Source organism: Meleagris gallopavo, chromosome 3 (assembly GCF_000146605.3).
Source record: "Meleagris gallopavo isolate NT-WF06-2002-E0010 breed Aviagen turkey brand Nicholas breeding stock chromosome 3, Turkey_5.1, whole genome shotgun sequence".
NCBI lineage: Eukaryota > Metazoa > Chordata > Aves > Galliformes > Phasianidae > Meleagris > Meleagris gallopavo.
The window spans coordinates 24,426,040-24,440,079 of record NC_015013.2 but is presented as its reverse complement, the minus strand read 5'-3'; the positions used below and the strand labels follow the sequence as shown (position 1 = coordinate 24,440,079).

At 39.8% G+C, this 14,040-nt stretch overlaps 1 protein-coding gene across 1 annotated transcript in view; it reads right to left on the bottom strand.

The window, feature by feature from the left end:
• Positions 1-14,040, bottom strand: part of CTNND2 (catenin delta 2) — a 607,095-nt gene that overhangs the window by 36,276 nt on the left and 556,779 nt on the right. Inside the window, exons 18-19 of the mRNA XM_019614298.2 lie at positions 3,466-3,676; positions 167-251 (exon numbers count right to left, since the gene is read on the bottom strand). Of these exons, the coding sequence (XP_019469843.1) occupies positions 167-251; positions 3,466-3,676 (296 nt within the window). The remainder of the gene's footprint in view (positions 1-166; positions 252-3,465; positions 3,677-14,040) is intronic.

Here is a 14,040-nt window from a genome sequence, read left to right as displayed (position 1 = left end):
GTAGAAATGGGAAAAAAAAAAAAACTACAGCTCAAACTCTGAAAAATTTTAAACTCCAGGTGAATTTTCAGTTCTTATGAAAGTTCTGGCCCCTAAAGTCTCTCAGCATCCAAGTTCAGATAATCACATGAAAGATGACAAATCTGGAAAAAAACTCAAGCCTTACCTTCTTGTAGAGACTTCTCAGGTCTCTGTACTGCCACATACTATTGAGGACCTGAGATGCTGCTTTCACCACTTTTGGCGAATGCCTATCGAAAAGAGAGAGAGATAAAAAAAAAGTGAGAGAGTGCGAGGTTCCAGACTCCATTCATCCTAATTTTCAAGTGCATTACTACAATCTTAAACCCACAACTGAATTTCTGTTATCAGTGTACATTAAGATCTTTTGTTGGCATCTCAGAAAGCAATGTTCTTACAAGCAAGCACTAAGTACTAATTATTCAGTCAGGAGCAAAATGTGTACTTCTCATCATAGTGAGAGTGAGGATTCATATTGAGAGCACGGCAAAAGGAATGGGAGAGGCAGCAACGGGAACACTGTTGAGGAACTGGCTGGTATTATGTACATCTAAGAGAATGTCCTGGCTAAAACTTTTGGCATCCAGGAGAATTTAGAGCCAGAATTTCTTTCTCTATAAATGACATTATGCGCTCCTCTGCAGCAGCCAGGAGAAACACTCTAGATGAGTAGTGAGCACTGTGCTTCAATCTGCAGGGCTGTCCAGATGCAGAAATACAACTAATTATAAAAGACATGGTGAATTTCATCAGGAATCCCAACTAAGATTTTCATCTTACACTTAACATACTATTAATGATGGCTGCTATTAATGTTATGCTAAAAATTGCAAATAACTTCACATGAACTATCTCTTCAAGCAGGTTTTGAAAGAGGTTCTAAACTATTGTTTCATTCATTCGTTTATACCTCTTGGGAAATGTAACGTTTAAAATCTAAACAAAACATAAAAAAAATCTCCACCTAAAACAACAGAAGAACCCTAAGAACATTTAGCTCAGTGAAATACAGTTGAAAAGAAAGGGACTGGGAAGAAAACCCAGGCCATTAAGGGAGCATACATTACATACTTAAGCTCCTATACTGCACCAGTACTTTGTATAAAGCAGCAAAATACAAGGTTTTCTAATCTTGCAAAGGCCAAAGTCTGAAGTGAGGAACGATTGGGTTTGGGACAGCCACTGAGGAGACTAAAGTTTTACTCAGAAAAGGCAGAGGACTGCAAAACCAAAAAGAAAACCAGAAAACCAGCAGCATATGTTACTGGTTTGGGCAGCAAATCTTCTTAGCTGTTCTGTGGTGTGCTGTGACCTCTGACAATGGCCACTGGGACGCTGAGAGTAAAGCTGGTATAATGATGTTCATGGCATAACTGAGTCTATGATCTTATGCAGTATTTTCCTAGTCATTTACCTACTGTTTTTTTTCTTTTTTCCCCATTTCTCATCAAGAATACAGTAATAAGTGGGTAACTGATGAATAGATAGGAATTTGATAAACAATATCGAGAATTGTTGCTTTTATTGTACTCCCAGCTGCACTGGCTAGTGAGGCATTGGTAGCTTGGAATAACCATGGAGTAGCCATAAATGCATCAATCGTAATGTGAATACTGAGGAGAAATGGGAGCTAGGTAAAGATCTGGGCGTGGCCAATACGACATTGTAAATGCCAGTCCTCTCTTGCTGTCTCATGTTGGGAATGTGTGACAACCATGGGCACATTCCAAAGGCTAGTGAGTCCAGTCTGTGGCACTGACACTTTTGTGTTCTACACTTGCACCAAGATGCATGGCCAGGCCAGGATCCTGCACTTGCAGAAACAGATGCTTCATCCCAGAAAAGACAAATTCATACTGAAGTTTTTTACTGTATGAGAATACAAGAACTTCCTATCAGTCCAACAACTAACAATTCTGATTTTTAAACAGTGAGTTATCTGCAAGAAAGCAAACCAAAGCAATGGTAAACAATACTAACATTTCTTAAAGTTGAAAAATAAAATGAGCATTAGTATCACTGTGAGTTGACAGGTTTTCTTGTTCTATAGTTTTGTTTTCTGTAACAATAAGAACATCTGACTGCAGATCAAAGTACTTCGGATGAGGACAAATATCACTATTTTGGAAGGCATTTTATAATTACTCAACAGTACCTGGGCTAAATACCTAGGGAACTATACTCTTAGGTCCTCCTAAGACTGTCTTTGATATTCTGAAAATTCCAGACTCAACAGGTTATTAATGGTCTCTGCCAGATAATGAATAGGTAGACAAATGCTTTATTTTGAGGAGAGACACAGCTTATGAGAGATGATGTGAACCTGTTTGCAACCTGCACACTTGATCTAGCAAAAATGCATAAAAAAATCAAATAGATTTAATAATAACAAATAGTGCAAATGTAAATGAATTAGCAGAACATGGGAGCTCCCACATTTGTTATGCTACTACTTTTTGCCCTCTATAGTCAGCATGTGAGAGTGTTTCAGTAATGAATTTGGTATGAAACAAAAGAGTGACAACAGAGAAAAAGAAATACGATTAAATTATATTGGTAATGCTCTGATCATAGGAGTTCTCAACCCAAATGTAGGGTGCATAAATCTTTCCTTCACTTTGTGGCCTGGTTTTGTGGGGGCTCTCTTAGAGCTCCGATGCTGCAGTAGGCTGTGATGACAGCTTCCAGCAGGTGCATTGATGGAAGTTTTCTACACTATAGTAAAGGCTTTTTGTATTCAAACTGCCATAGCCCCATTGCATTATATTTCTGCAGGCTGACAAATATGAGAATCAGGCTGAGTTAGGCAAAAGAAGGATGAAGAGTGAACTCTTCCTGAAAAGCATGCACATAGGAAAATGGACAAGATGAAACCATGGCTGCTCTGAAAATGTCACAGTTGTGTGCAGGATTTTTTGGTTTTAGAGCCTCACCAAGTAGCCTGCAGGTATCCTAATGCTCTCTCGGAAGCAAGGTGTTGACAGATCCATTTTTCTTCTAAAGTCCACCTTACCAGCAAGACAGTGGCTGGGAAAAGCGTGGGTGTGGTGAAGAGGGACAGTGACTGTACAGCCAGAGCAGGAGGAGCAGGAAGAGAACTACAGCAACATCCCTTCCTTTCATGGGATCCCTGTACAGTGCAGTCCAACAACTCTGGTCCCTAATGTTTACCAGGATCTTCTGGAAGTGCTTTGAGGTAGCAGTTAGTGGAGATAATTACTCTTTCTTACAGTGCACGTGCCTACTGATAGTACCTCAAAAAGAGGCTACAGCAGAGGCTTTTGCTATTGCCATTGTTTCTTGTTACCTTTCACACTGGGCACATGATTTGTGATGAAACCAAAGTATTCAACTCACGATTGCAGAGAGGAGGCAAACACATTAAGAACTAGTTAGAACTACTGGAGATGTTAAAAAGGGTGCAAGAGGATTTGCAAAACATACTTGTCTCCTTTACTCTTAGATATGCCAACCAGTTTCTCAATGCCGCCTGCGTCTCGTAAGGCCTTGGCATTCTCCATGTTTTTAGTGATGACTTCATGCAGCGTGCAGCAAATGGCAGTAACGGTGTCATCAGACATGGCCTTGCTTGCTGAGCTGTTGCTGTTGTTAGCGCCTGGCAGTCGGTGGACCAGATCCCTCATGGCATATTTGCCTTTGTTGGAAGAAAACGAAGGGAGAATTCAGAAGATACAGTCAAAAAGGGTGACGGAGAAGAAGTACAGGGAAAACATGCAAGACTGTATTAGCACCATTTTCATCATCGTATGTAATCTTATTGGTTACTATTTTGGAGCAAGCCACATTTATACAATTGCACGGTCAAGCATTTCACACATAAGGCCTCTGTTAATATTTCCATATCGCATGAGTTGGAGACTTCAGATATGGGCTACATCATGTTCTTATGAGAATGAAACAATGATAATAAAAGCTCAGTATATGTATAAAGACAGTATGAATATCATCACCTGCAGAGCTCATCTCCCACTGCACAACTCATAACTTAAGGAATTATAAATAAAATGTGCATCGGTTGTTAAAATCACTACATTAAAAGAAAAGCCAAGGAAACTGCTGTTTTTTAGAAGAAGCCTTCTCTGAAGGAACAGTTTTACTGCATAAGGTTAATTCTATACAACATCTTCACTTTGTTTATTGGTGTTCCTGTGACTTTACTGATTATTTAGTACTACACTGCATGACCACAGTGCAGAGATGACACTGCAGTTTTCCACACATCCTTAGTTGTATGCATGGTACTGACAAGAAAGGAAGCCTTTCTGACATATATTCCTGACATTCTGTAAGGAACTGTTTCACATAGCCCTAACTTCCAGAACTTAAAATATAAAATGACAGGAGCAATGTATAACGTGAATGGATAGTGATAGGACAAGGTGGAATGGTTTTAAACTGAGACAAGGAAGGTTTATGTTAGATATTAGGAGAAAGTTTTTCACACAGAGGGTGGTGATGCACTGGAACAGGTTGCCCAAGGAGGTTGTGGATGCCCCATCCCTGGAGGCATTCAAGACCAAGCTGGATGTGGCTCTGGGCAGCCTGGTCTGGTGGTTGGCAACCCTGCACATAGCAGGGGGGTTGAAACTAGATGATCATGCGGTCCTTTTCAACCCAGGCCATTCTGTAATTTTTATGATTGCCAAGTCATGTCATGTTTAACTGAAGACACAAAAAAGAAATATTGCTGATTACTGTAATGTTTTTCATGTCTAAACAAACAAATATTGTTTTCTCAAAATCACTCCTGAAAGTCATACAGTGTTTGTGAAAATGACACATGAGCAGGTTTGGAGAATTTATATATATTGTATGCCATAGTATGACTATGGGGCAAGGTTGGCACTGGCGTAGAACCTTCCAGCAGAGATATGTGAGGTGCTGCATGCAGTTCTACAGTGTTACTGACAAGGGAAAATGGCAGATTTCATTGTGTTGGAAGACAAGAACACTGAGGATGAAGGCCTGATGAGGTGGTAGCTAGGTCAGTGAAACAACTCTGAGTCATCTTCAGTGCAGCTGTGCTAGGAATTTGCATATAGCAATCATCATGAGAGCACATCATTTAGAATGAAAAGAACAGGAAAGTAGGAAAAAAATAAATTTAATTAGTAATCGAATCTACATCGTGTTTTATGAATGAAATAATCAGGTATGATTATTGTATATAATATGATAATTTAATCAGATTTTTTGGAGAATTTTAAAAAGTTCTGATAAATTAGTGTATGAGTACTTATTAAAGATCTTAATTCTGAAATTGTAAGTTTCATTGTGTACGTCCATATTTTAAAGCAAAGATAAGAGCAAAATCATATCATTTACCATTAAATACTACATTATTTTCATTTTTCACAATTTTGCCTGCTGTGGTAGGAATATGGATAGTCATTTGGAACAGAGTGCTTACAGCAGAGACGCAAGCTTTGTACTGTAATGTTAAACTTAGAAGCTATCGAGTTGATTCTGTGGTGAGAATCTTAGAAACTACTCAATTTATATCACGCAAAAGTATTACTGATTATAAAACCATTATGTTATCAACACAGTGTGTACAGTAGGATTTGAATCTTACCGACATGCCATTTAGGTACAAATCCTATCTTCAAACATTTCTATTTCTTTGCACTTAGTATTTAATCAGTCATTTGCATTATTAGCTTCTCAGAAATACCATGTTAACATCAGATGTAGTACAGGTGTTAAAACCACTTTCTCTTTTAACAATGGTTTGCCCAAACTCCATTACTTCTTTTTGCCCTATGAACATATGAAACACTGCTCAAGAATAAACAGAAATACTCTTTACATCTGCACCTGTTTGTTGTATGTAGCATGAACACACTAATAGTTACTTATCACTTTCAGTGATTACATCAGTCTACAGCACATACCAAATCTAGCTTGTGTGTACAAAAAAAGCCCCACCTCCAAACTATCCAAACAAACCCAAACCACGTTTCTTTGTAGTTGTTACTCCGCTGAACGCAGTGTCCACCACTGGCCAGGGGTAAGCACAAGTAGATCAGTAAGATCAGGGAGATTCTGCTTTGCTCTGCACACACATACAGATCAATCCTTCTTTCTCCTATGGTATCCCACCTTATGTAAAGTGCACAGTCTCAGTCCTCTGTCAGAAGAGCACAATGCTTCCATTAGCAGCCAGTGGTTATATCCTTTAGCATGAGGTATAAGAAAATCTGGATGGCTGCTCCAAGGAATAACAGCTCTAATATTTCTGCCATGAACACATGAAACTTGGCCTGAGAAGATCAAATCAATATTAGGTACTTTGCACCAGCAGATCAGGCTTTCTCTCTCTGATGCACAACTTGTGGGACAGTACCACATCCCTTATGCAGCATTGGCAGCTACAGTGTTTACACCTCCAGCAGAGCTGCTCAAGGTATGTTCAGGTAAAGCGGTCTGCTGCATAAGCAGGAATCCCTGCTCAAAATGTTGTTTCATACAGTCACCAGAAAGTGAGAACCAAAGAGCTACAAGATGAGGGAGGTTGGCTGGCGGTGAGGTAGATGTAAGATACTGTTTACACAATATTAAAATCTATTGAGAAGTGTAATTGTTAACCTATTTTGTGTGATTTTAGTATTTTGAACACTGTTGTTTCTTTGAAAATGTGTGTGATGAAAAAGAATGCCTTAGTGATAAAAGAAGTGTAATTAATATAATTCAAAACATTTGAACCTAGACTGAAAAAGCACCAACTTTGCTTTAACTCAGAGTTACATCATAGAATGGTTTGGGTTGGAAGGGATCTTTAAGATCATCTAGATCCAACCCCCTGCTATAGCCAGAGACACCTCCCTCTAGACCAGGTTGCTCAAAGCCCCATCCAGCCTGGCCTTCAGTGTTTCCAAGGAGGGGGCATCCACAACTTCTTTGGGCAACTTGTTCCATTTCTCACCACCCTCACAGTAAAGAATTTCTTCCTAATATCTAGTCCAAATGTTTAAGTCCCTATGCAAGATAAAAGTTAAGGTCTTTACTATATATTGTAGAAAACATTGCAGAGCAAATTGTTGCACTATCAGCGTGCTTTCTAAAACTATAGATCTAGTTAGTTAATAATTACTGTACAATATTCACAAGTTTTTAGTTATCATTTACCTTCTTTTATTTCGTTTATGTTTCTGCTGCTTCACAGGAGGCCTGTGGCAGAAAAGAGTCATGACTTCTAGCATTACCTATACAAAATACCCTGTGTTAGTTTAGAGCGGAGGTTGAGCGCAGCCAACAAAAGCAAAGTTACAGCTCTATCAGCCAAACACAGCTGAAAACAACAAAAAGCCTTGAGTTTTGCATTACTGCGTGTTACATATCCAGGCTGTTTGGATTCAGAATTCATCTTTTGACACTAAGAATATCTTCTAAAACCTGACTTAAATGTGTAATGGACAGTAGCTGTGTAATGTCAGCCAAGTTCTGTATAGCTCTACCAGTAGGAGGGCTGAGATTTTCAACTTGTAGCTCAAGAAGCCTCCCTGAACTGAGAACTCGTGAGGGCCCTGGGAAGAGAGGAGGATGTGTATAAGAATGGTAGTAAAAATAAATGACATGGCTAATTTTTGTCAGAGTCCATAAAGAACTGCTTTGATCTACAAATGAACTGATTTTTTATTTGACCAACATTACATATCATAAGACTCAAAACTGATTTGATACAGTTGAAGAGGATTTACATAATATGATTAAACCACCAGCTTGACAAGGGGAAAAAAAAAAAACACCACATACTTGTTCAATTTGACTTGTAAAGAAAGGAAGATGTTAAATATTCATAATTTAGGGGCACTGTCACAGGAAAGAAATTGTCTCATTTGTGTTTGGAACAGTATTTATTTGACTCTACAAACTTAAGTTATTTTCCTAAGATAAAACTTCCATCACCGTTCTATCTGGAGAGCAGGATTCCTCTAGCTGCATGTACTGAGATATGAGATGATAATGTTTGCTTACTAAAAGCATCAACAATACAAATCTAACATCTTTTCTTTGCATGATAAGGTCTCATTAGCGCCTTTGTACACGTTTCTATTCCTTAATTTGGGAAATTTTCTGCTTTTCATAGGGTCAAACTGAGAGCTGTCCTAAGAAAAATTATGTTTCCACAGCAAATCAGTAGAGCCAACTATTCTTCTGGTAGATTTAACAAGAGCAAGATTATTGCAGAAAAGGTTCCACTTCTGGAATCATTCCCCTAATGCTGCCCTGAGATAAATTCACTGCTGATGTAACCCCAAGGACTTCATTTCCATTTTCACTCATCTCTGAAAAATGACTTCGACACATTGGCACAGTTTTGATATAGTTGTGGCACGGTTCCTGGTTTGAAAGCACAAGAGTAGGAAAATTAATATATTGGAAACATGAGAAACCTCAAACAGATATTAATTCAAACTAAGATCCTTGTCCTAGAGGTAGAGCTTGCTCTAATGTAAGTAATACATCATGATTTTTTCTCCTTCAGATTTACTCACGAATTCACATCTTGTAGCTAGATAATAAAAGTTAGCAAAATAACACCACATTATACTGGAACATTACAGATACCCTCTCCCAGAACCATTGGTACTGGTATGTTACAATACATGTAAATTCTGTGCTATTGATTATTAATGCATGCTCTATTTAAATTTCCAGATATACATGTTTCTGTGCATTTTTATCATCTATGTCTGTTTTTAAGACTATTCAGCCTCAGTATTGCATAGCTTTTATGGAAGGACTACCGGGAGACCTTTTATTATTACTTTCAAATAATATTTAATGTATGTACCCAAACTGTCTATTTAATTCATATGGAACAAATTTTGATAATGAGTCCATGTATTCCACTGACAGTCTAATAAATTGGAATGTATCCATCACATGACAGCAGGGGCAGAAACATCTCCAACAGTATTTGAGAAATAGTTGATTTGTGTACAGTGCTTCTCTTGCCAGAGACTGTTGTTTTAAGGTGTAATTGCTAGTGACATCCACCACTGGTTTAGTGCCTAAAAGCCCCCTGCGTTCAAGTCATAGAATGGAATCATAGGATGGCCTGGGTTGAAAAGGACCACAATGATCATCAGTTCCAACCCCCTGCTATGTGCAGGGTCACCAACCACCAGACCAGGCTGCCCGGAGCTACATCCAGCCTGGCCTTGAATGCCTCCAGGAACGAGGCATCCACAGCCTCCTTCAGCAAGCTGTTCCAGTGCGTCACTCTGTCCTGAGCACTGAAAATCAGGAATAGAGTGAAGTGCAAGAGAGAGGCGTAGCAAACCAAGGAGGCATAGAGAGCCCACAAAGAACTGTTACGCTTGGTATAGTATGTTGCAAACTCTGGACTCAGACTGCCTAGAGAGGGAAAAGAATTCCCCAGGCATTAGAGCATTAAGGAATAACATGCGATTTAAGAGGACAGTTTTTATAGGCAGATCTTCTGCCTGTGAAACATCTAGGGAAAAAACAACCAAAACTTCTAAAGGCAAACTAAGTTAAGAGGTAAGAAATGCTGGCAGAGTGGGCCCTAGGGCCAAAAGCTTATATTTTTTTTTGTGGGTCAGAAGTGGAAGCAAGTCCTGGAAGATGAAGGGTAATGGCAGAGCGGTCAGGCCATCAATGAAGGTAGCAGACCAAAGGAGATGAAGTTTACTGGAATTTTTCCCTATTAAGAATATTACCTCTGTTCCACTGTTTCTAAAGGAATGAGTGATAATCAGTCACTTAGACTAGTCTGAGTGAGCAGTGGGCCACGGCCATTGCTTTAACTGCTTCGCATTCAGTCTGGCCTGCTAATTAACTTGGGATAATGGGTGTTTTGAGCCATAGAACAATGCTGAATTTTACCTCCTTGAATGTTTATCTGAACTTACTTGAAAACTCTGACAATAAATTATTTTGGAGAAGACAGAAGACGTAAAACTGCTACACACACATCCCGTGCCACCAAGAATCCAGGTGCACTTTGTTCACAACTGCTGAGATAGAACAAAGTATCAGGTGGAGTTCTCAGATCCTCTCTTCACCTCAGAAGCACAATATGCGCTTTTCACTTTTTCACCACTTTTGATGAAAGGCAGCAAGATTTCAAAATATAAGATTGGTATTCAGTATGGCCCACAACAAAGAGGAACAATACTCTCCCTGATGCATTGTATGCGATGTACCATTCATTGGTTTTCTTTTTTTAGTATCTTTTCATCAAGAATACATTCAGCCATAGGTAGTACAGCATATAAAGCCCTACAGGGAGTAGAACATTAATCTTTGATAGTTTCAGGCAAGAAACCTTCAAACTGTCATAGAGCGATGAAAGTATGTGAACCACCAATATCTGTATTGGCAACATCAACTGAGATTTGCTTGTAAAGGAATTAAACATCTAAAAGAATAACCAGTATAGAAGCTTTTATCTTTTTAAAGAGACTAGAAATGCATGTTCTAACTTTTCCAAGAGAAAGAGATGGCATGAGAACTAAGAATGACAAAGGGCACTGCCTTAACAAGGATGGAGGAGTAACACGTATAGAAGCCAGTAGCAATGGAAAAAGACAAAAGAGAAGCATTATCGTAATTTCACCCTGAACGTGCCATGGGAAATCACAACAGGGTGAAATGCAATCACAGCTTTTCAACAAATTGCTTTCTCAGATCCATGATCTGTGATAGATTTGCTTTCACGTAGCAGCATTTTATCTGGCTACCTTCCTCCTTCAGCTTCTCTGCTTCTAGAAACCTAACTTTTTGATTTCACATATTTCCTGCTTCCCTCTAGCTTATCATTCTTGCTTTCAACTCATCTTCTCAGGGTCGCCTTTTCTCTCTGTAATGACAAGTGTTTTTCTTACTTGAACTGTACCCCCTCAGCACTTTGGTTCTTAACCACTAAGCTTTCCCGTTCCTTTGCTGTCTCCTGTGCATCTGAAACTTCAATGTACATCCGCATCCTCTATCTGCCAGGCTTTTTTATTCTCTCCTCAGATCAGCTTAACTACCTCCACATCGATGCTCAGTTAGATCCTGTTTTTTTTCCATGCCCTTTCATGCCCAAGATCCTCTCCAGACTCCTGCTCTTTGATGTTCTGAACTAAAGAAAATTTTAGGTAGCTTTAGAAGCATAGATTTTAGACTTGAAAATAATGGTGTGTTTAAAGGCTATTGCTCTTGTACCACTGCGTTGTCCCTCTTGTACATCACAAATCCATGTTTGACAGCTATCCTTTAATCTATTGTTGCTCCTAACATTGATTTTACTCTTCTGTCAATGGAAAACCTTCATATTCTCCATTTCTCCTACACAGTAAGACAGCAGATCTGCAGGTCTTTCATTGGAATTTATCTTGAGATCTGGAGATTAAAGAATTTCTAGTGCTCTTTAGCAAGCCAGAAACCAACTGCTAATTCATACAGTATACCTGATCCAATATATTCTTTAAAAGCTAGATCTGTGTCTACACTGTGCATGTCTACACTGTCTACACTTCAGCTTCAGCTGGTTCCAACAGAGCTAATGCCGAAAGTAGAGAACAGCCATTAGATTTCTACCTCCTTTATCCAAGTTAACAACACTCAAATACCATCCTTCTGGTGGGATACAGGCTATCACAGAAAAGTGGATTTCTGGAGAAGCTACATCGCTTTTGTGAGAGTAGATATTGGAGCAGAACAGAGAGAACTGTAACAAAAATGGATTTATGAGTCCCGTGTCCAAAGAGATGTTCTATTCCTTAACTGCATCTCTCACCCAGCATAATGAATGGTTTCTATTTTGAATATTAATCCATGTAACAGTGAAGTATTTTCTCTCCACTCTCTTGTGCTAGAGAGGTCACTCAGCAAACAAACCAACATACTCAGGCAACTCAGCTCAGGGTACATTCTCTGACTTGCACCCTGGTTTCAGAAGGCACATTTGGGAAGATTTGCAGGGTGATTTTTTGACTGTCTCATCCACATAGAGACTACAAAAATGAGTCAGTTCCATTCAGTTTAGCTTGACCTATGTAATTATGCACTGACCTGGTACATCAAACAACTACTGGGTCCACAGGAAGAGGAAAATTTTCACCAAGGAGCTTCTGTTTGTCTGCCTTCAGTAGCAGAGGAAGCAGCATTTTTTAAGGTAAATTGTTACAAACTTATAGACTTAGGATTTGTATGGTAGCTTTGGCCACTCTTCCTTACAGTCTTAGCTTTACAAGTTGGCTGGGAACAGAAGTGACAGAACCAGACATCATTGTTTCCAAGAACAATCCAAGGAAGTTCATCTCCTATGATTGGATTTTATATCCAGAATAAATGGAGTCCATGTGAACAAGCACTCAAGTTAATCTTCTAAAATTCCTTTTGTTCACACCTCACCAGGCATGCAAACTGGAAAAGGCAAAGAAAGGAGTTGTTTGCCAACCTTTTGACCTAAGTCACGCAAACATAAATAATTAACCAGCTCTTTAAAGCACAAACAGATTTCTTTCTTCTGTTTAGACTTCACTGTCATCTTTTCACTGCACAACTTAAAAAAGATCTGCAAATGGAAGTGATTCCTCAGTTAATTCCTGCAGGCTAAGTTTTCTGATTACTTGAGCTTGTTTTAGCCCCTTGCTATCCTCTTCCCTACTCCCTGCTGAGAATACAGCTTTTGGAAGGTTGAACTTAGAAAAAATGTAGTCGTTTAATTAATGTTATGTTTAATCAGTCTTTCTAAAGTGCTTTGAAGAAGAAAAGTGCCATGTGAGTGTTGAGTGGAATTTCAGTTTTATCTGTATTATTTTGTGAGATAGGATAATATTTTGTTAATAGTCTGTTTCAAGGGACTTAAAGTTAGGTCATAATGAAGAAATAAGAATGTAATCTATTTTTGGAAAAATAAGTTTAAACTTCAAGATCTATGTCCTGATACAACTCTCAACTGAAATTAATGAGCCTGTCTACCAATGTCAGAAGTTATTAAATTGGATTCATAAAAAAGTAGCTTTTCTACTTCAGTAGACAAAACAGAAAAAGATTGTAACAGGAGACTGACGTAACCAAGATGAATTCTACCTAGGGACTTTATTCTGCTTCAAATGTCTCCACAGTAGCAACACTTCACAGAATCACAGAATTGTAGGGGTTGGAAGGGACCTCTAGAGATTATCGAGACCAACCCCCCTGCCAAAGCAGGTTCCCTACACCACGTCGCACAGGTAGGCGTCCAGGCGAGACTTGAATATCTCCAGAGAAGGAGACTCCACAACCTCCCTGGGCAGCCTGTTCCAGTGCTCCGTCACCCTCACTGTAAAGAAGTTCCTACGCACATTTGTGCGAAACTTCCTGTGCTGCAGCTTATGTCTGTTTCCCCTCATCCTGTCTCCACGTACCACTGAAAAGAGACTGGCCTCACCGCTATGGCCGCCACACCTCAGATATTTATAAACCTGGATCAGGTCCCCTCTCAGTCGTCTTTTCTCAAGGCTAAACAGACCCAGTTCACTTAGCCTTTCTTCACAGGGGAGATGCTCCAGGCCCTTCACCATCTTTGAGGCCCTCCGCTGGACTCTTTCCAAGAGATCCCTGTCTTTTTTGTACTGGGGAGCCCAGAACTCGACACAGTACTCCAGATAAGGCCTTACTAGGACAGAGTAGAGGGGGAGGATCACCTCCCTCGACCTGCTGGACATGCTCTTCTTAACGCACCCCAGAATGCCATTGGTCTTTTTGGCCACCAGGGCACACTGCTGGCTCATGGCCAACCTGTCATCCACCAGGACACCCAGGTCCCTCTCTGCAGAGCTCCTCTCCAGCAGCTCATCCCCCAGCCTGTATTGGTGCATGCAATTATTCCTCCCTAGGTGTAAGACCCTACACTTGCTTTTGTTGAACCTCATCCGGTTTCTTACTGCCCAGCTCTCCAGCCTGTCCAGGTCTCGCTGAATGGCAGCACAGCCTTCAGGCGTGTCAGCCAATCCTCCCAACTTCGTATCATCAGCAAACTTGCTGAGGGTGGCCACT